This window comes from Ursus arctos, unplaced genomic scaffold (genome assembly GCF_023065955.2).
Source record: "Ursus arctos isolate Adak ecotype North America unplaced genomic scaffold, UrsArc2.0 scaffold_3, whole genome shotgun sequence".
Classification (NCBI taxonomy): domain Eukaryota; kingdom Metazoa; phylum Chordata; class Mammalia; order Carnivora; family Ursidae; genus Ursus; species Ursus arctos.
This window is the reverse complement of record NW_026622985.1, coordinates 21059518-21082723: the sequence shown is the minus strand read 5'-3', so window position 1 is coordinate 21082723 and position 23206 is coordinate 21059518. Positions and strand designations below refer to the sequence as shown.

Genomic DNA, 23206 nt, shown 5'->3' with positions numbered 1-23206 from the left:
GAAAACTTGGAACGGGTAGAAAACTCCCACAAAGGAATAAAGTCAGAGATGAATTTGTACTGACAAATATGAAGAGATAGTAGCAATCGGAGCAGGAATAATGGAAGATATCCTTGAAAAAGGGAAGGAAAGGATGAATCAGTTGGGATGGAGTTACACACAGAAAGGAAGTGCCCCTGAGGGGAGAGGAATAGCAGAATTCAAGTAAAAAGCAAGGAGCAAGTTGTAAATTGTGAGCAGTTAAGACACCGGCACCACAAGAATGGGAACTTATTGGGTGGTGAAGACAAAAGTAAGTTGGAAAGTCTGCTGGTAAAAAGCATCAACCAGTACGTGTAAAGATTGAGTAGTTTGAACTTAATGGAGGAGACTACAGGATGAGAATGCAATGTGAAGTAAATCATTCTAGTCTAGTCCAGAACGGTGGCTAAGGAAGGTAGACAGCAGGTGGTAAGTGAAAGAGGCTAAAAAGGAAGCTTCTGCACAGCACAGTGACTCAACACATGTGGGAGCAGAAGAAAGAGGTGTAAAAATATCTGCACTTTAAGCAATGCTTTGTGAAAAGCGCCCTGTTTTACTCAAAATAATGAAGTACCCAAGAGGTATCCAGTAGTGTATTTTGATTCCTATGACTGAGAGGGAGACCAGTTAGCTTGGAACATGTTTTCATACAGGTCAGCAGTTTTAAACTTCTGCTTCATCAGCCTGACTCTCCTTCATTTGCACTTTGAAATCTCTTCATTGGGAATCGGGTCTTTATGAGACCAGCTCTATTGGAGACCCCAAGCTCATCAGTCACTCCAAATTTGACCCATAGGCCCAGGCTCAATAGCCCTAAAACATCTGGCACCAATAGGGCCTAAAGTGAATGGCCATGTAGGAAACAATGTAAACTTGCAGGCAAGACGGCCATGAAAATGTGTGCTTGGCTTCCAAAAGAAATGCAACATTTTATTTTTATGAAGAACCTTTCCTTGGTAAAATTAAAAGTGTTTTCACAAGCATGATATCATTCTCACAGTAGCCGTGTGAAAGAGGAAATGGAGGAGATATTTTAATTCCCATTTTATAAAAGAATAAATTGAGAGAGGGAGCGATCAAGTGATTCTTTTCCCAATTCTCCCTCTTAAATAGGCCAGCGGGGCTTGGGCTAGAGCCAGTCTCTTTCCGTGCTCTGAAGCCCAGTCTGTCCCAGGACCTGGCATTGCACCATCGGATGGCATGTACCAGGTGGTTCATATTTTTATTTCACAACATGTAAATGACATTCATACAGTACGGTCTATAAATATCCTACCTAATTAGTTCTATCTGAACAGGGGAATGTTTGCTTACAAATCCATCTACAACAATTTTGGCATGACACAATGTCTAGGCATCTATCTACATTTTTTAAAGTGAGCAGTTGAGTACTGTCAAGTTGTTGCTTTTATCCTGTGATAACTGACCACTCATCTTTTACATCCAGAAAGCTTCTGCATAGCTCCGTAAAGATATCACTTTATCACTGCTTGCTTGATGACTTGAAAAATTGCTCTGAGTGGAAAATATCCATAAATTTTATAAGGCAGTCTTACCAAGAACCACAAATAGTTCTCATTCTGTTTCTAAATAGCAAGATCACATTAAAACTCAAAAATAGATAACATTAATCACTATAATTCAAATAACTACTCTCTAGACCTGGCAGGGAACCTTGAGAGCTTAGTTCCTTTTTCCCATGAATTTCTGGCATAGTATGCTTGAGGGGTGAGGAGTTTGTTAATAGTGTTGAAAGTTAGGGAAAGCCTTAGAGGAAAGTGGCATTTGTTACATTCCTGTCTTTTATCAGCCCACTCAGAAACCCATACTCAGCCTTGTTTATGACTGTGGTGGGAATATCTTGGTGGGACTGTCCTGATTTTTATAGAAGGATATAACTAAGGACATAATAATTACTGAAGTAGCAGTCATCCTTTGCATAACAATTTGCAACTTACAAACCCTGTCACCTGTATGATCTCATTTGTATTTTCCCATAGAACAATAAGTTGCTATTATTATTGTTCCTCATTAGTTGTGAAGAATCTGAGTCACAGAGGATTTAAGTTAGTTTTGAAAGACACACAGCTAGGAAGTGATGGAGCTGGAAATCAGACCAAAGTCTTCTGACACCCTATCCCATGTAATGTTAGCTATCTCATGCAGCCTCCCAAACCTATGAAGAATGTTGGATCAAGAATGGAGGTGGGCAGAAAAGTATTCAGTGTGTGAGAAAAATACATGAAGGATTAACCAAATAGGAAAAAATGAGGAAATGAGATGTACTATAGAGGAAACCCAAAAGGCCAATAAACGCATGAAAAGATGCTCACCCTCACTAGCAGTCTGGGAAATGCAAATTAAAAACATGATCACACCCATTAGATCAATGAAAATTAAGTCTGAGAATTCTAAGTATTGTATCAGATAGGGAGCAATGAAAATTCTGATATACTAGAAATGGGAGTGTAAATCGATTTGACCTATTTTGTCAGCCATTTGCCGTGACATAACAAAGTTGAAGCAGCACGTGGTCTCAGCCCAGCAATTCTATGCCAAGGTCCATACCTCAGAAAAACTCCACCGCAAGTGCGCAAGGGCCACGGAAAGAGATTATCAGCAGAATTATCTTTAGTAGCCAAAAATTCACAAGAACCCAAGCATCCACTAACACAAGAATGAATAAATATTAATAAAATAGTGATGTAGCTATCCAACACTCTATTGTAATGAAAATTAATGAATTAGAGGTAAAAGTTTCAAAGAGATAAATATCACAAATACATTTGGAAGGAAATTACAGAAGATTAATATGTATGCCATTTACAATGACTTTAAAGTGTGCAAAACCATGTTTGGGGGGATATTATTATTCAGGGATTAGATATTACTTAGAGACATTATTTTCAGGTACCCATATATGTCATAAAAACATAAAGTGCATGTGAATAATGCAGGACAATGATTACCTTTGAAGAGGGCAGTAAGCGAGTACAAGTGGGAGGGAGCTGCTACCTGGAGATCCACAACCAATATGTGCGATGTTCTCAGCATTGAGTTGGGTGGTGGTACGTGGTATTTATTATTCTCTCAACCTTGTAATATGTAAAATAGACGATCATAACTTTAAAAATAGAAGAGGCAGAAAGAGAAGAAAAAAGTTTGTCTGGATCAGATACTTCTCTGGGACTCTGGAATGACCGACCAGTTGAAAATGATTCCAGAGAGCCCCCATTTGCCTTGGTCTAATGGCGAATCACAGTAGCAGAGAAAGGATGCTCATCCCAACTCAGCCCTAAGTCCTGCTCTAAAATCCCTGCCATTACATCAACACCCTTTCCGATACACATAATTGAAGTGTGAAGTTCCATCTAACCAATCGCGGAGTCTGTGACATTTTCTAGAATCACACTTAAGCTGGATCCCAGAAAATGTTTGTTTGACTTTTCTGTCTTTATATCTTCAGCACTTTCAAGCAGGTCTCTAGCATTTGGGAAGAGTGTGTGTTAACCGAGTCTATGTTGTTGAGAGTATTTTACTCAGGGATGTTTTATTCATAGAATTATTTATTTTAGAATGCATAGAGTGGAGGAATCATTTTATATCAGACACCTAAGGAAAGCTAGAAAAGTATTTAGCTCTGAAAGTTCAACTCTGTTTTTACATTTTTGATGTTTGCAATTTCAGAATGAAATCCCTAGCCATTTACACTACCCATTTCAGAATTATCCTGATAAATTAATGTCTGCTGAGTTACTCATTTGACAGTCTGTGAAAACATGTCTTTTTATCCCTCATATACTCCTCAGCGTAGTCAGGCACAATCTCAATTTGCAAGTTCAGTTCTCAAATATTATGGTTTGTGAGAATAAAAATATCAACCCATAATAGAACAATTCTCTAAAAATGAAATTGTTATTCATACATAATTGAAATTTTTAAACAATTATCTCAAGCAAGCATGTTTTTTTCTGTATCTTAAGGAGGAAATATTGTTTTTCAGAGTTTTTATTTTATAATGAATAATTAACATTCAGGGCATTTTTAATATCATAAAGTTAACTTCTAACTAGTGGATGTCTGTAACGCTATGATAATTCATTGGGGAGAAAGGACAAATGCCTTTTTAAAGAAGATCTACAGAAATATCAATTAATCTAAGATCAGAGGCTGAGTCTATGGCAGCCTTCTGTTTGAAAGCCAGGGTCCCAAATCCCTTCCATCCTAGTTTAGCAGTAGTAATATTAATAGTGGTCCACATTTATTGGGCACTCACCATGTGTCAGGCACAATGCCAAACAATTTTCCTACATTATCTTATTTAATCCTCACAACAACTTTACAAAAGAAGAACTGTGACTCAAAGCAGGTAGGTCACTTGCCCAATGTCACATATCTGCTAAGCAGTAGAGCCAGGATACGGACCCGGATCCCTGATCCCAGAACCAGTGCTCGTGATCTTTACTTGCATGTACATGGAACCTTTGTAATCACATCTAGCTATAGATAGAGAAGATAAATGGGCAAAATGTTTCCTCTTCCATAAAAAAGAAAAATAGCAGTTGACTCAGTCAAGTTATACCAAAAAAAAAAAAAAAAAAAGAAGAAGAAGAAGAGGAAGAAGAAGAAGAAAACCATACTAGGGCTTTCTTCTTCATCTGAAACTTATGACCACTACTTCTGAATAGTTTGAAAATTCTATTAACTGAATTGCACTGAAGATGGAAATGAAGATGAAAAAGAAGCATAGAATATGTACTTCCTCAAGGTACAAATTCTTCTAAACTTTTCTTTCTGAATACAAAGCTATTTCTGAACTCCAAGAATAAACATGTAGCATTTTTTTTCATCATTTGATCATTGTATTTGTTGGCAGACCTGTTGGTAACCTTGAGTCACCTACAGTGAATTTAAATATTATTCTAATTGATTTTCTCACTGCTTACTGAGAAACGGAGTGCCTCTTCTACTAGTCTCATAAATAATTCCATTTCTCTATGTCAACTTTAATTGAACTTACCTCATGTTGTCAATCTCTTTCTTTTCTCCTTGCAGGTGATGTCATTGTCTATATTAATGAAGTGTGTGTCCTTGGACACACTCATGCAGATGTAGTCAAACTTTTCCAGTCTGTTCCTATTGGTCAGAGTGTCAACCTGGTGTTGTGTCGTGGCTACCCTTTGCCCTTTGATCCTGAAGATCCTGCTAACAGCATGGTGCCACCCCTTGCAATAATGGAGAGGCCACCTCCAGTGATGGTCAATGGAAGACATAACTATGAAACATATTTGGAATACATTTCTCGGACCTCACAGTCGGTTCCAGATATAACAGATCGGCCGCCTCATTCTTTGCACTCAATGCCAGCTGATGGTCAACTAGATGGCACGTATCCACCACCCGTCCATGACGACAATGTGTCTATGGCTTCATCTGGGGCCACCCAAGCTGAACTTATGACCTTAACCATTGTGAAAGGTGCCCAGGGCTTTGGCTTCACTATCGCTGACAGTCCTACAGGACAGCGGGTGAAACAAATACTTGACATTCAGGGATGCCCTGGCCTGTGTGAAGGCGACCTCATTGTGGAGATCAACCAGCAGAATGTACAGAACCTGAGCCATACAGAAGTAGTGGATATACTTAAGGACTGTCCCATTGGAAGCGAGACTTCTTTGATTATCCATCGAGGAGGTAAGATAAACACTACTCAGTAATAAAATATGCAGGTAAAATAGCAGGAGCTTTATAATATTGTCATAAAAATGGAAGTTTCCCTGGAGTTGAATGAAATCATACTTTATAAAGTAGAAATCAAAGAATAGGAGAGAAAAACAAGAGTCCAGGAAGCAGTGGTTTTGGTTTTATTTTTTTTTAATTTTGAGAATATATATTTTCCTGTTTTATTTTAAACACAATGAAAGTAGTGCTTTCTGTCTTACAAATATATCTTAGTATGAACTTGGAGGGTAAAGCCTGAATCTCCAAATATGAGTGGCTTATATTCCAAAAGTTCATTAACGTATTGGTTGTAGAGATTCAAAAGTTCATTAATGTATTGGTTGTAGAGATTCAAAAGGTCATTAACGTATTGGTTGTAGAGATTCAAAAGTTCATTAACGTATTGGTTGTAGAGATTTCCCATTGACTTAATCAAGAAATCTGATTCTTCCAGTCAAGTCAGTGCTCTGTATTGTGCTTAGGATTCTAGGCTAGCAGGTAGAAGCTGATTCAACCCCTTCCCAGTTCAGATATAGTCTTGATAATCCCCGTAAGGACCTTTGGGAACTGGTTGCCGTAGAAAAATCTTTTTAGGGTCATGAATTGAGATGCTTAGGACACGTCTTCCACTATTACAGGGATCCTCCAGCAATAATTATTTGTGGTGCCTTCCATGACCTGGGAAGGAAGTTATGGAAGCGGGTTAGGGCTGAAGTTCTAAGCTGGGTGTTCTAGGTGAACTATGGAAATCGGATCAGTGAGACATGTGGTAGGAACTCTGAGCCCTGGGGATTTTCTCCCTTCTACCTTCCCGGGAAGGGAATGGGACTGAGCGGAAGGCCACTCCTTCATTCCTGTGCTACTTTGCTCTTAACTATCAGTGACACTAGGGAGAGAAAGGAGGGAAGGGCCACAGATAGGAGGAGTATGTGAAAACAGAGTAGAAAGGAAAAGGCTCAGGCTAAGTCCTGGTTTTACGCTTACCAGTTCTGGGACTTCGGACATTTAAAGTCCAGGAGCCTCAGAAGCCTCGTCTGTCATATTGGGATGATAATACTCCCTAACCTGGTGGTCTTGTTCTTATCTCGAATGGCCCACAGTAGGTGTTCATGAAATGTGTGTTGAGAGTAAAGGAGCGCTGAGGCTGCAGTGAGGGTGGGGCAGAAGGAGCAGCTCTTCGAGGAACTCATGTGTGAAGAACACACGTGTGGCCAACATATGTGATTGTCCATTCAGAGCACTAAAAACAGCATGAAAGCCCTGTCGGTTTGAAATGCAAATGAAAATAGTCAAAGCTTGAAAGAAGCAACTTTTATGATTTATTTGCCCCCACGGCAGGTGTTTCCGCTTCAAGGAAGTATTTACATTATTGATTCCATGTGTGAAAATGGACATCAAATACTAGGCATTTTTGAGCAACGCTATACAAAGTATTATGTTCCTATATTAAAAAGGGAAATTATGATAGCAGAAGTCTTAAATTTGACCTTCTTAAGGCGTTGTTACAAAATAGCACTCGAATCTTTATAATTAAATATTGAGTGTATTTTAATTTCTCCCATTGCTCGTGTAAGATTAAAACAAATATTCTCAATTAAAGCCATATCTTCATAGCGTGCAGTTGAAAAGCAAATCTTTGTAACAGGTTCTTGATATTAAAAGGTATACTGAAAATCACTGTGCAGTATAGCCACTCTATGATTCATAGAAACAAGTTTGTATATGTATCTTAAATAATGACTTTTTTAAAAGACATGGCACAGCAGGAAAAAGTATTTTGAGATATATATATATATATCCACTACCAGCTAGACCACCCCATTCTTGCTCTTTTTTTCCCTCTACTTTCCCCACCTCTCATTTAATCCTCCAGGATGTTACATTTTGTTTGCATTTTGCTTGTGTTTGGGGGTAAGAAGTTGGTTTTTATTTTGTCGCTAGTATAGACTTGCAGAATGTAGTACCCTGTAATGCTTAAAGTACTTCTAGTCAACAACCTCTCATGTTTCCCCAAATTCCCACAATTTGCGCTCCTCTCTCTGAAATTATAAGGAACTAATACCATGTTTTTGTGATGAAATTTTTCACAATTATTTTGGCTATCCTAGATTGTTTCTGTTTTCATATAAATGTTGGGGTCATCTTTTGCTTTCTCTTATTGTAGTCCACTCGTAAGTGCTCATAGCCTCATTCAGATAAGCATAGACCTTTAAGAGCAGAAGCACAGGCCTGGGTCCTTATATCAGAATGGTGGTTGTTTGTTTGTTTTTATTATTTACTAGATTTTTAGTTTTTAAAGCAATAATACACATGGTTTATTTTTTTTTTTAAGTGTCAGGAAGTATGCAATGAAAAATAATTCTCTTTCCTGTCCCTGACTTTTCATCTTTTTTTCAGGGGCAAACAAGTTTTTTGAATATATACTTCCAGAAATGTCATGGTCTTAACTAGCACATGCATGAATATATGTTTACTATAAATGACATGAAAATATTATACATACATATGTCTTACTCTAAATATCTTGGTTATTAGGGTGTATTTCATTTTTAACACACACCAGTAATTTATATAACATAATAAAATATACCTACTTAAAGTGTATGTCTCAGTAAGTTTCACTAAATGATATTTTTGTGTAAGTCACCATAATCCTTAGAACATCCATCATCTCAAGTTCCCTCAGCCCCAGAAAATCACTAATATGCTTTCTAGATAGTTTTGCCTTTCTGGACATTTTTTTATAAATGGAATCCTACAGGGGCACCTGGGTGGCACAGTAGGTTAAGTGCCGACTGTTGGCTTCTGCTCAGGTCGTGATCTTATCATGGTCATAAGATCAAGCCTGCATTGGGCTCTGTGCTCAGCACGGAGTCTGTTTGAGAGTCTCTCTCTGCCTTTGCCCCCCTCGCCGCCACCCACCTCTTGTTCTCTCTCTCTCTCTGAAATAAATAAATAAATCTTTAACTACCTAAGTCAGTCATGGAATCATACAGTATATAGTCTTTTACATAACGTAATGCTCCTGTGAGTCACCCATGCTGGTGTATGTGTGAGAAGTTTGTTTCTTTTCATCACTGAGTGGTTAGTATTCCATAGTATGGATCTACCACTTTTTTAAATCCATTCACAAATGGACGGACATTAGAGTTGTTTTCAGTGTTTGGCACATAAATAATGTTGCTGTGAATACTTAGATGTGTTTGTATGTGCATATGTTTTCATTTTTCTTGACAAGATATCTAGGAGTGATACTGCTGGGTTATATGACAAATGTATATTTAAATTGTTAGGAAATTGCCAGAATGTTTTCCAAAATGGCTATATACCATTTTACATTCCCACTAGTAATGGATGAGGTTTCCAGTTTCTGCTTGTTGCCCTTAGTTAGTATAGTCAGTCTTTTTGATTACAGTCATTCTACTGTCTGTATAATGATACCTTTTTTGTAATTTTAATTTACATTTCTCAATTTTTATGTGTTTACCACATCCCCATGTATTTATTAGCATTCATATATCTTCTTTGATGGCATGACTACTCAATATTTTGCCCATCTGAATATTTATTGGGTTATTTATCTTCTTACTATGTTGTAAAAGTTCTTTATGTATTCTGATTACATGTCTTTCATAAGATACATTGTTTGCAAATAATTTCTCCCAGTCTGGGGCTTGTCTTTTCATTTTCTTAATGGTTCCTTTTGAAGCATGAAAGTTTTTAATTTTGATGAAGTCCAATTTATCAGTGTTTTCTTACACGTATTATTATTTTGGTGTTGTATCTGTGAAATCTCTGCCTGACCCAAGGTCACAAACTTTTTCCTGCCTTCTTTTAAAAGTTGTATAGTTTCGGCTCCTGCATTTCGATCTATAAACCATTGTACGGTCACGTTTGTGCATAGTGTGAGGTAAGGGTCTCAGTGCATTTTGTTGTATATGGATATTTAATTATTCTAGAACCATTTGTTGAAAAAAAAACTATCCTTTCCTCTTGGATTGCCTTGTGGCACTTCAGTATTTTATTAAGCAAGCATAAATGTGAGGGTTTATTTCTAGACTCTATTCTGTTCCATTGATCTATATGTTTATCCTTATGATAATGCCATACTTGTTAGATTACTTTAGCTTTATATTAAGTCTTGAAATCAGGTAGTGTGAATCCTCTAACTTTTTTCTCCTTTTTCATAATCATTTTGGCTATTCTAGATTCTTTCCCTTTCATATAAATTTGGGGAACTTTCTTTTTATTTTATTTTAAATAAAAGGCCTGTGGTTTTGGTGTTGCTCCAAATATGTAGAACAATTTATGAAGAAATGCCAAGCTAACACTGAATTCTCAATTTCTAAGTATGGTGTATCTCTTCATTTATTTGAATCTCCTTTGATTTCTTTCAGCAATGGTTTGTAGTTTTCAGTGCACAGATCTTATACTTCTTCTGTAAACTTATTCCTAGTTATTTTATTCTTTTTGACATTATTAGGAATGGAATTATTTTCTTAATGTCATTTTCAGACTGTCATTTCCTAATACATAGAAACACATTTGATGTTGTTTGGGATCTCGTACATTGCAACCCTGTTACACTCACTTACTTCTGGAAGTTTCTTATAAATCTCATAAGATTGTCTACATGGATTATTATGTTGTCTGATGGTACAGTTTTATTTCCTCCCTTCCAACATGTATGCCTTTGATTCCTTTACCTTGCCTTGTAACACTAGCTAGAACCTCCACTATGATGTTTCATGGAAGTGATTACGAGCAGACATCCTTGCCTCATTGTCAGTTTTAGGGGGAAAGCATTAATCTTTCACCATTAAGTATGATTTTAGATGTGGGTTTTTTTTTTTTAAAGATTTTTTATTTATTTATTAGACAGAGATAGAGACAGCCAGTGAGAGAGGGAACACAAGCAGGGGGAGTGGGAGAGGAAGAAGCAGGCTCATAGCGGAGGAGCCTGATGTGGGGCTCGATCCCAGAATGCCGGGATCACGCCCTGAGCTGAAGGCAGACGCTTAACCGCTGTGCCACCCAGGCGCCCCTAGATGTGGGTTTTTTATATGCCCTTTATCAGGTTGAGAAAGTTCCCATTTATTCTTAGTTTGTTGAGAATTTTAATAATCAATGTATCTTGGCTTTGAACAAAAAGTTTGTTGTTGTTTTTTTCTGAAACTATTGAGATGATCATGTGGGTTTTTTTGTTTTGTTTTGTTTTTTTGTTTTTTTACCTTTTATTAATATAGTGTTGGGGAGCCTGGGTGGCCCAGTCGGTTAAGCATCTGTCTTTACCTCAGGTCATGATCCCAGAGTCCTGGGGATCCTTGTTGGGCTCCTTGCTCAGCAGGGAGCCTGCTTCTCCCTCTGCCTACCCACTCCCTCTGCCTGCTGCCCCCCACCTGCTTGTGCTCTCTCTCTGTCTTTTTGACAAATAAATAAATAAAATCTTTAAAAAAATACATTGTTATACATTACATAATTTTTAAAAAATTTTAAGGGGGGTTGGGCATAGGGAGAGGCAGAGAGAGAGAGAGAGAGAGAGAGAGAGAGAACCTTCAAGCAGACTCCATGCAGAGTGTGGAGCCCATGCAGGGCTCAGTCACACAACCCTGAGATCATGTCCTGAGCCAAAATTAAGAATTGACACCTAACTGACTGAACCACCCAGGTGCCCCTACATGATTTTTAGATCTAATTTTTACATTCTGGTATAACCCCATTTGTATATAATTATTTTTGCATGTTGCAGATTTTTGTTTGCTTATATTTTATTAAGAATTTTTTAACCTACTTGCGGAGAGATTTTCTTTAGTTTTCTTTTCACGTGATGTCATTGTCTGGCTTTAGTGTCAGGATAATCCTGGCCTTATAACATGATTGCAGAGTGTTCCTTCTCTTTTCTGAAAGAGTTTGTGTGGGCTGATATTAATTCTTCCAAAAAAGTTTGATAGAATTCACCAGTGAAGCCATCTGGGCTGGGTTTTTATTTGTAGAAAGATTTTTGTTTACTAATTAAATTTCTTTTCTTGATTTAGGCCTATTCCGATTTTCTAATCTTTTTAAATCAGTTTTTGGTCATTTTTTTTATTTCTAGGAATTTTTACAATTCATCTAAGTTGTCAAATTTGTTAGCATGAAGGTTTTTTTTATTAATAATATATTTTTATTATGTTAGTCACCATACAGTACATCCCTCGTTTTTGGTGTAAAGTTCCATGATTCATTACTTGCGTATAACCCCCAGTGCACCATGCAATATGTGCCCTCCTTAATACTCATCACCAGCCTATCCCATTCACCGCCCCCCCCGCCTCCCCTCTAAAGCCCTCAGTTTGTTTCCCAGAGTCCATAGTCTCTCATGGTTCATTCCCCCTTCTGTTTAACCCCCTTTCTTCTTCCCTTTCTTCTCCTACTGATCTTCCTACTTCTTATGTTCCATAAATGAGTTAAACCATATGATAATTGTCTTTCTCTGCTTGACTTATTTCGCTTAGCATTATCTCCTCCAGTCCCGTCCATGTTAGCATGAAGTTTTTAACAAAATTTCATAAAATTGCTTCGTAAGAACCAGCTTTTAGATTCATTGTTTTTCTCTTTTCCGTTTCAATGTGTTCCACTCTGATCTACTTGCTTCGTGATTGATTACTTTGCCTGTCTTCAAGCTTAGATTAAAGATTCTAGTCCTCCCTTTCTAATAAAAGCATTAAAGTTATAAATTTCACAGTAGGCACTGTGTTAGCTTAATTTCATAAATTTTGATAGGCTGTGTTTTCTTTTTCATCCAGTTCAAGATATTTTTTTTTATTTCCCTTCTTATTTCTTTTTTGATGCATAGGTTATTTAGAAATGTGTTATTTTTCAAAACAGTTAGGATTTCCCAATTCTTTTCTGTGAATTTCTAATAATTTCTCCTTGGAGAAGAATATGTTTTGTATTATTTCAGTCCTTTTCAGTGTGTTGAGACTTGTATCATGGCCTAGTTCCTTGCTTTTTTTAACTTAAAAATTTATCTTAAAGCACTTAACATAGTTCAAAAATGTATCTCATTATTTTTAATAACATATTTAATTGGATACCCACTAATGGATATGTTGGTTACTTTTAGTCTTTTTCTATTATAAAAAAAATTCATGCGTCTTTGCACATCTGTCTCTGCATAAGAGAGTAAATCTACAGTGCAGATTTATTCTTTCTTTCAACAAATATTTCTTGAGTGCCTAATATGTACTGGGCACTTTTTTGGCACTGGAGATAAAAGAAAAAGAAAAAAAAAAAGCCAACCACATTCTTTTACTCGTGGAGTTGGCATTCCATTGGAGGGAGACAAACGAAAAATAAATGCCACATAAATATGCTTTTTCTTTACTTATTGCATATCTCCTATCCCCCTAGAGTTTTATTCCTAAATACTAATTTTATAACAGATTACTTTACTAAGTTATCTTAATTGTTTCTCATTTATCTTTCAGTTCATTTCATGAGATTTGGAAGCATACAGTCACACCACCTATAAATAAGTCACTTTGCTTTCTCCTTTCCTATTTGCATACCCCTGATTTGTCTTATTAAAACATTTGTTATTTCATGAATACTGTTGATTAATGGTGGGAATTATAGAAATTCCTATCTTATTCCTGGCTTAAATGGAAGCTGTCTCATTTTACACAGTTAACACAGTGCTGGCTTTTTATTTGAGATGAATATTTACCATGTTAAGGAAATACCCTCTCAATTCCCATTTCATTAAGAATCTTATATCACAAATGGATAGTGAATTTCATCAAAAACCAAAAAAAGGCAATTACAGAGATAATCAGTATTTCTCCCTTTGATTTAACACTGAGATGAATTGAATTAAAAGATTTATTAGTATTGAACTATCCTTTCATTCCTGGAGTAAACTATATTCTGAAAATGTGCTTCTAGATTGTATTTCTTTATATATAACTTTCCACCAACATTCACATATGAGATTGGTCTGAAGTTTTCTTTTTTGGGTTTTGTTTTATTTGGACTTGTTTTTTACTGTTAAAGTTTGCTATCAAAGTGATGCTGGTGTCATAAAAGCAATCAGCGTACTTCTGTCTCTGCTCTAAAACAATTTAAGTAACATTGATTTTATCTATGTTTTGAAGATATAATATACCTTTGAAATGATCAGGTTCCAGTGGGTTGGCTTTTGTGTTATTCTGGTTTGGTGAAGGAGAGTGATACCTTTTACAACTTCCTCAAATTTTTCCATAGTAATTAATCTTAGAGCTTCTATCTTCTCTGGACTCAGTTTTTATAATTTATATCATCCTACAAAATTGTCTCTTTTATTCATATTTTAAAATGTGTTTAAATAGAATTGAATTGGGTGTATTCTAATTTCTCCTTCTATTGTCCACTTTACCTAGGAGTATTTCTACCATTCTCATTTCTTATTGGTGTTATTTTCTTGATGAGTTTGACTAACACTTTTTCTATATTAATGGCTCCAGAAACATATAGTTTATTTATGAATAATTTGTTGGCTGATGCTCAACCTAGTAGAGTACAGGGAATCATTATACTTTCTGCCCAAGGAGGCTGCTATTTGATGTCTGAATAAAGCAACTCCAGAGTGATTACTATAATCAATCCTTGTCATGTATTGTACTCTTATTTATATTAAAATGCACAAAGTCCCCTACTTAATTTGTGAACCTCCCATAAGTTGCAGCTGATCGGTATTTGACAAATGTCCTTCCTGTCTCTAGAAAACATGATCCCAAAGGTTTTCACTAGATCAGAATATTCTCTTCATATTCTGACAATGTAATAATTACCTAGTATCAGTAATGTACATCTTCTCTTTCTTTTACATTCAAGCAGAATTCATAGTATTTGAGAGGCAGCAAATACTGTATCAGAGCTGTGTTTTAGGGCAAAGCATAAAAATTAGGGACCCAGATAATTGTGTCTACGTAGAGAATTCTTCCTTTAAATTTTCAAAAACCATATTATCAGACAAAAACGTTCTATCACAAGTTTTAAACTGCACAGAGAAAATATTAAAAGCAAAGCTATAAGACGAATTGATATTTTAAATGCTGCTAACATTTTTTCTAATTGTTTTTGTTTATGAAGTTTCAAAACATAAAGTTGTGAGTATAGCACACAGAACACCATATACCATTTACCCATGTTGCTGGTATCATTTTGCCCCATTTGCTTAATAATGTGTGTGTGTGTGTGTGTGTGTGTGTGTGTGTATTTCTGGACCTCTTAAGATGAAGTTATGTATGTCATAACCTTTTATACCCAATATTTTAATATTTATTTCATGTCACTACTTGTTTGGAGAAACGCATAAGCAGCTAGCTAGTTAAAGTTATAAAAGATCCTTTTAAAGAAGCACTTAAAATTTTAAAACTACCATTACCACAACAACAAAAGACTTCAGAAATTACTAAAAGAGTCAATACTCGCTAGTAATAAGGATCTGATATAGGACTCTTTTTGGAAGAGAAAAATCACTGGCTGTTTGAAAAGAGTGCTATTCAGAGACATAAAGCAAAAATCAAAGTAGCCATTCCACAATCAATATTATGTAATCCATCTTTACACTTGATGTCAGCAGAAAAGATCATATATGACACAGCAAACCGAGTAATAAATCCACACCATGAAGTATGAACAACCATGGCATACTCGCTGCTGTATGGACAAATATGTCCTGAAGTTCCAAATAAAAATCTATTTCTTATTCATATGATTTCCAATGCATGTTTTCCTGGATAGCAGATTTCCTGGGCAAATCTACTCCACACAGTGACTCAGGGAACTACACTTCTCTCTAGTGGATCTCCATGCCCTAAGGCCTTGAAGTCCCCCACTGGGTCCTCTCTAACCAGCCTGTAAACATCACTTCCTCCCATATTCCATTGACCAGAACCCAGCTCTAGATCCCATTAACCATAAAGGGCTAGGAAATATGGTATCTCTGTATGCCCAGAAATAAGAGAGTGGTTTGGGGTCATGCATGTAATAGCTATTCTGCTTTTGATATTTCTTATATGTTGTCTGCACCCTGACCTGCACATCAGGGTTATGTGAAACAGAGATGAAATATTTTTTTGTAACATGATATTGTAATATGATTCATTGTAGGCTTTTGAGGTACGCTCAAGCCAGTGGTGCATGTTTTTAAATTCACAAGTTCTCTTCACATTTTCTTTCTCAACCCAACTTTCATGCATAAAGAAACTTAGACTCAAGATTCAGTAATTGGCCCAAGCTCAGTGAATGTGTATCTTGGTGGGGGGATAGACAATTTATGTCCTCAAATATAAGAAGTGTGGATAATTATCAGTGAAAAGAATGAAAAATGCCATGGATCTCACGAGATGTACACCAAACAGGGAAATTGTTGCACAGGTGATCCATAGGGTGAGAAAGACAGGATGCTAGGAATACTTGTAGAGTTGTTATACTACTTAGAAGTAGCAGAAACAGAACTCAAATCTCTATCTTCTGACTCTAATATTAGAGTTCCCCAAATTTTATGAAAAGAAAGTTTTGATGGGTTTTGCTTGGATATGTTGGGTTTATTCATCCATGTGTTTATTCACTTCATAAGTATTTGTTGAGGGCCTACTGTGTGCTCAGCACTGGTTTATGTGCTGGAAATATGTCAGTAGTCAAAACAAAGTTCCCAACTCAAGAAGCTTACCTCCTAGGGAGAAATTACGTAATAAGCAAAGAAATATGGGTTAGAGATAAGAATGAAGAAAAATGGAGAAACAGGGTAAATGAAAGGAGCGTGATGAGCAAAGAAGACGATTCTCTCTTAGAAAGAGTAGTCAGGGAAAGTCATCTGTGAGAAGATGAATGAGGGAGCTAGCTACGTGGATGACCAGGGAAGAACATTTCAAGCAGGGGAAGGTCCTGAGGCAGGACTGTGCTTGATATAGACAGGCAACAAGAGGGAAGCTCGGGTGGCTGAGACAGCGGAGAAGAGACGGAATGGCAGATGAGGTCAGAGAGATTGTCGGTGGTGTAGAGAGGCAGATGATGAAAAGCCTTACATAGCTTGGGCCATGGAAAGGACATTAGATTTTACTTTCAATTGAAATGGGAAGACTTTGGAGTTTCCGAGTAGAGAAGTGAGAAGATATAACATTTGAAAGGGCTCACTGTGGCTGCTGTGTTGAAAATAAACTGTGGCTGAGCGCCTGGGTGGCTTATTCGTTAAGTGTCTGCCTTGGGCTCAGTCATGATTCTGGGGTCCTGAGATGGAGTCCCACATGGCACTCCCTGCTCAGCAGAGAGGCTGCTTCTGCCTCTCCCTCTGCTGTTATCTCTCTCTGTCAAATAAATAAATAAAATCTTAAAAAAAAAAAAAAAGAAACTGTGGATAAGGGAAGGATGGAAACGGCGGGCAAGAATCAGCTTTCATGGCAATCCAAGTGAGAGATGAAGAGAGACTGAAGGATGGTGGGAGTGGAGGTGGTTAAAAAATGGATTCTGAATATATTTCAAAGGAAAAACAGCAAATTCTGATTGGCTGATGGGTGGGATGTGAGATATAGGCGAAGGAGAGGAATCAAAGACAAAATTTTGACCTAAGCAACTGGAAGAACAGAGTTGCATTTTCCTGATATAATGAATATGGTGGATGGAAATGCTTATGGAGGACTGTGGGGAGATCAAGAGTCCAGTTGGGGACATGCCAAGCTTGAGGTACATTTTAGCTATCCAAGTGGTGATGGCTGGTGTGGAGGGTATTTAAAGCTGGAGAGTGAATGAGAACATTCGAGGAGTAAGCATAAATCAAGAAGAGAAACATTCTGAGGACTGAGGCCTGGGAAACTTCAAATTTGGAGATCAAGAAGAGGAAGAGTGAGCAGTAAAAGACTAAGAAAGCATGACGTTGAAGAAGGAGGAGAAATAAGAGGGGGCTGCTGGGAGCCTTAAGGAGGAAAATGTTTCAAGATGGAAGGTGTGAACAATTATGTCAAGTGCTGAGTGAGATAGGGCTGAGAATTTAACACTGCATTTGGCAATAGGATGAAATATTTTGAGTTAATAATTGAAAAACACTTTTTTAAAATTTAGTTAATGAATTGGGGAGGAATTGACATCTGTGTTTTGGTCACTTGAAAACAAACCTTCTTTCATATCTGAATCTGTAGAGTACATTTATTTGCATGTACTGTGATTTTATACATAATCCGAGGAGGAAAGTGCACTTTCTCCTTTCTTAATTATACCAGATGATCTTAATTTCTACCAGTCAACTCATGTCAGATCAACTTCTTATCACCAAAAGAACTAACATCCCTATTTATTCTCATGTCTAAGTTAGTGAAATGTCCTACCTGTGGTAGGTTCCACAAGGAGGAGCTATTATACTTAATATTTTAGACCTCATTTCAGGGGTTATAGGGGGAGGAGAGGAAGCCATCCATTATATCTAAGAGATTCTTGGAGGCAAGTGGCTTCTTCAGGTCTTTATCATAAAGTTCAAATACCGTGAAAATAAAAATCTTGAAACTGCTTTCTCTCTTTAACCCAGAAAGTACCCCCACTCCACCCCAACCCATACCACACACATCAGTTAATAGTTGGGTTAATATATCAGGGTTTTTTTAAATTTAAAGATCTACCTGTTGGGGCGCCTGGGTGGCACAGCGGTTAAGTGTCTGCCTTTGGCTCAGGGCGTGATCCCGGCGTTATGGGATCAAGCCCCACATTAGGCTCCTCCGCTATGAGCCTGCTTCTTCCTCTCCCACTCCCCCTGCTTGTGTTCCCTCTCTCGCTGGCTGTCTCTATCTCTGTCGAATAAATAAATAAAATCTTTAAAAAATAAAAAATAAATAAAAAAAAATAAAGATCTACCTGTTAGCCATTTCTAAATGTAAGTGGAAGAGTGGACACTGTCTTTTAGATGTAAATCCAATCTGCATGTGACAAGATATAACTGTTAATTATGGATTTCGTATTTACTTTTTATTTACCCCATTTACTAATTTGAGGACACTTAAATGCAACACAGAAAAGAGCATGTTAAGATTTACACGCCCACAGTCCTTGATATAAATGTAAATAATTGCTCTAGTGGCGACTTACAGAAGTGCCAATTAAGAGAAACTATAGGTTCTTAAAAGCTAGCCAGCTGCCCTCAAAAGCAAGGACTATGTCTTATTTGTCATTTTTTCCTCAGAGCTTGGCAGGTGCACTTGTTAAATTACCTTATTACGTCATAACATTAGGAAGAGAAGGATAGTCAGAAATCAGGAAGATGCACGTGTTAGGTCGCATAATGCAGCTGAGTGTACAAAAATGGACAAAACTATTTTTCTACTGATCTTTTCTACTGGGCTTTTAAATTAACCTTGGCATCCCTCCTTTCTCTTTGGTCATATTATCAAATTTTGCCTAACTTGTCTCTCTTCTTCTTCTCTATTCATTTCACAAATGTCCCAGGTGCTATTCTAAATACAGGGATATCCAGTGAACAAAATCAATCCTTGTTCTTACGGAGCTTACTTTAAATGTAATGGGTAATAACAGATGGATCCTGTAAATTAATCCATCAACCGTGCCAGTTATTGTAACTGTAAAACAATGTCTTCACTCAAGAAAAAACATATAGGCTTATTGCCATGAGGTGATGAGCAACTCATTTAACTAGAACCAGCATACTAGGTTTCTAGTAAACTGTGGGCTCCTAATTCACATGGCTAGTTTGAGTGGGTCACTTAGGTTCCCTGGCCACCGGCTCCCCAACTGCAAATTGAAAATAATTGTAATGTTCATACCTCTCAAAAACTCTATACAGTCTCAGTGTGTCTGAATCATGGGTTTATTTGCATTCATTACATTATAAACATTCATTCGTTGGGGACCCCAGGTGAAAGGAGTTGTAAAGAATAGCTTGCTTTTCATATATTAACCTGTAAACATATTCCCTGCTCCCTTCTAATCCACAGTGGTAATTTCCTTGAGCTCACAGCCCAGAAGTTTACCAACCTGATACAAAATTTGACAGTAGCAAAATCAAGTGATTTCAAAGGGAAGAAGGAAAAAGCAATGATGATTATAGCCAACAATTCTGAAGTTACAGGAAGCTGATCAAATTCACTATTACATAAAATATGTCAATCAGTTCATGCGGATTATTTTTTATGTGGGGGGAGAGAATCTTAGTGTCTTTTCATTGAAACTTTTTGAAAAAGTTATAAACTTATATCTAAAAATGACCAGAATACAGTAAATTTGCCAAGTAAGTTTCAAATTCCCCTGGTTCCATAAATCTGAAAACTTTAGTAGTCCCCCCAAAAACAAAACAAAACCACACTCCTCACTATCTGCCACTATGGTGTAATAAACTATATTTAGGAAATTATACCAGTCATATAAGAAATGTGCCTCCAACGTGCCAATTGCTTAAGCATAAAAGCAGAAAGTTAAGTGGACTGAGTGCTGTTAAAGTTTTGTGCAAGAGAATTCCAGATAGTAAACTTAGGAAATCTTGCCACAAAGACTATTGAATCACAGCACCTACATGTAGCTTCTTACTTGTGGAATAAATGAATAAAATCACCTACAGCATTATCTTACTATAAAATACAAAGTCATGTTCATTTTTTTTAATATTGCAGAATATGAAACTGTAGACTTATAATGAATATAAATTCTACCAAAAGTGCAAATGAAAATAATTGCAGTTATTATACCATATTAATGAAAGTTATGCTAATTGCCCTAAAATCTAAAGAAAATGTATTGTTTTGCCTCTCCTCCTAATTAACATTATTTCACAATGTGTGGTACGTTTATGAATAATTTTGTAATGCATTAGATAAATCAGTTTTACATTTCCAGGAGAGTGTGTTTTAATGAGCATTATAATGTATTTCAGTTCAGAAACAGTTTTATGTTACAAAGCATCTTCTACTGGTAGATTGGAAAAAGTTGCACCTAAGTGACACTTGCACTTAAAATTTGGAGTAAAATTTACTGAAGGAAGCATAGATGAATCCATTTCAGTTAAATGGCTGTAAATTTGAGATGAATTTTGGCTATGTATTTTTTTCCTTGGGTAGTTAAAAAACTACCTAAACCACATATGCCAGCAATCAAAAATAAGTTTGGGGGCCTGCTAAATCCCACATAGAAGACCTTGCCATTTGATGTATAAGTCCCAGCTCCTGTATAAACATAAATGGAAATGAAATGAAAACATTATACCACTAAATACATTCATTAGATCCACATTAGGTGAAGCTAATCTAATATCCATCATCTGAAGTGCCTATACGTAAGTTCCTCTACCTCATGCCTTAGAAACGAGCTTGTTAGGGGTACCTGGGTGGCTCACTTGGTTAAGTGTCTGCCTTTGGCTCAGGTCATGATCTTGGGGTCCTGGGACTGAAGCCCCGCATCAGGCTCCCTACTCAGTGGGGGGAGTCTGCTTCTCCCTCTCCCTCTGCTCCTCGCCCCCACCTCCCGGTGCTTTCTCTCTCAAAAATAAATAAAACTTAAAAAAAAAAAAAAAAAAGCTTGTATCTAGGCCCATTGTTTCTTCATTCCCTTTAGATTGAAGAAAGACTTGGTGGATCCTCTTTTCAGATACCAATTTTACCTTGCTCTGGAAGGAAGCCACTCCCGTCCACTCAGGGAACTGCTTCATCAATATGTTCTTTATCATGGTCACTATTACAAATTCCTTTTTCCTTTGGGCACCTTACCCTTAGTCTATAAACCTCCTGGACTTCATCCCGTACATTAAGAACGTTTTCTTGATTTTGCATTACCTTCCAGCCATGCTCTTTCATTTTTCTTTCATTCTCAGACAACTTTCTTGAAACATCCATGTATGTGCCTATATATATCCCACTTTATTCCATAATTTATTTAAGACTGTTATTCTTGGAGAAATAGGCTTTACTTACTCTCCGTGCTTTTTCTTTTCTTTTTTTCTTTTCTTTTTTCTTCCTTCTCTTTCTTTCTTTCTTTCTTTCTTTCTTTCTTTCTTTCTTTCTTTCTTCCCTTCCTTCCTTTCTTTTCTTTTCTTTTCCTTTTCTTTTCCTTTTCTTTTTTCTTTCCTTTTCTTTTCTTCCCTTCCTTCCTTCCTTCCTTCCTTCCTTCCTTCCTTCCTTCCTTCCCAGTAAAATCTCTCAACCTACTACTATCTGGTTTCTTTCCCCATCATGCTATGGAAAATGCTCTCTCTGATGTTAGCAATGACTTCCTGTTTGTCAAATGAATACCTCTCATTACTTCCAGAATGTCTCTTCCCTTGGCTCAGGACACCAATCTCTTCTAGTGTTCTTACATTTCTCTGTTTCTTCTCAGACTCCTTTAATGAATCTCATTTCTTTGTCCATTTTTCAAAAACCGATATTTCCCAGATGTGGTTGCTTGTAAGTCGTTTTATGACTGTAGCCTCACCACCACTACCATGGTCACCCACATGATCTTATCAACTTTTATGGTTTTATTTCTCCTCTTAATAGCCTTGCACTTTTCCATGGCTTCTAGAGAACCAAAACCAACTTTTTATCTTACAACCAAATCCTTCATCATCTGGTCCATATCAGCCTCTTCAACTTCATGTTGCATTCTTCATTCCACAGATATTCATTGGTCATCTACTATGTTTCAGATACCATTTGAAGTTCTATAATACAACGGTAATAAAAAAAGATTTAAAAAAACCTACCTTCATGGAACTTATATTCTCCCAGCAACCCACAAGTGTTGTTTTATACTTCATTGCCATAGCAAATTATTTATTTCTACATGAAAAAAATCCCTTCTCTTTCCTGATTTTTGGCTAACTCTTATACACCCTTGAGAATTCAGGCCAGTTGTTACTTCTTCCTGGAAGATTCTCCCAACATTTCGCATTTCCCCAAGAAGCCTTGTAAATACTCTTGTCATTTCTTCATACCAAGGTTTTCTGTTAGGTTATAGCAATGGAGTTGCCATTGTCTCCCTTCAGAATTTATCAAGAGAATCCCTAAAAGACACACTGTACCTTCCAGACTGAAAGATCCCTGGCTTTAATAAATATAAATGGACTGCTGTTTCACCAAGTGGCCAGTGGATCTCTAATTGTTAAGAGTCCATGCAACAATTTTCTGGTGTAGTTGAGAGGACAAACAGACTTGCTCACATGTATTGGGAAAAATTAATACATTTAATATGCCACTCTGATGTGTTAAAACTATGCTATTAGTCTAATTATAATGAAGTTATAAAAATGGATACAAGTCCAACAACACAATCGCACTCTCCTTTTCACTTCTATTTGTCCATAAACTAAGGATCATTCTTTTACTAGAAGATGCAAGACCACATTACTTTGACTTCTGTACCTTTTAGGATTTAACAAATAGTGTTTAGCTATTTGCTCTCATCAGAAGAGCTATTAAATTCATTAGTTTGCTTGCCAATTTTGTTTTTGAGCTACATTCTTTCCAACAATCTA

General features: G+C 36.8%; 1 protein-coding gene across 2 annotated transcripts in view; it reads left to right on the top strand.

Annotated features, from left to right (window-relative positions):
* MAGI2 (membrane associated guanylate kinase, WW and PDZ domain containing 2) overlaps positions 1-23206 on the top strand; it is a 1245024-nt gene that overhangs the window by 1023843 nt on the left and 197975 nt on the right. For both annotated transcript variants that reach the window (XM_048212921.2, XM_048212920.2), the window contains exon 10: positions 5077-5715. In XM_048212921.2, coding sequence (XP_048068878.1) covers positions 5077-5715 — 639 coding nt within the window. The remainder of the gene's footprint in view (positions 1-5076; positions 5716-23206) is intronic.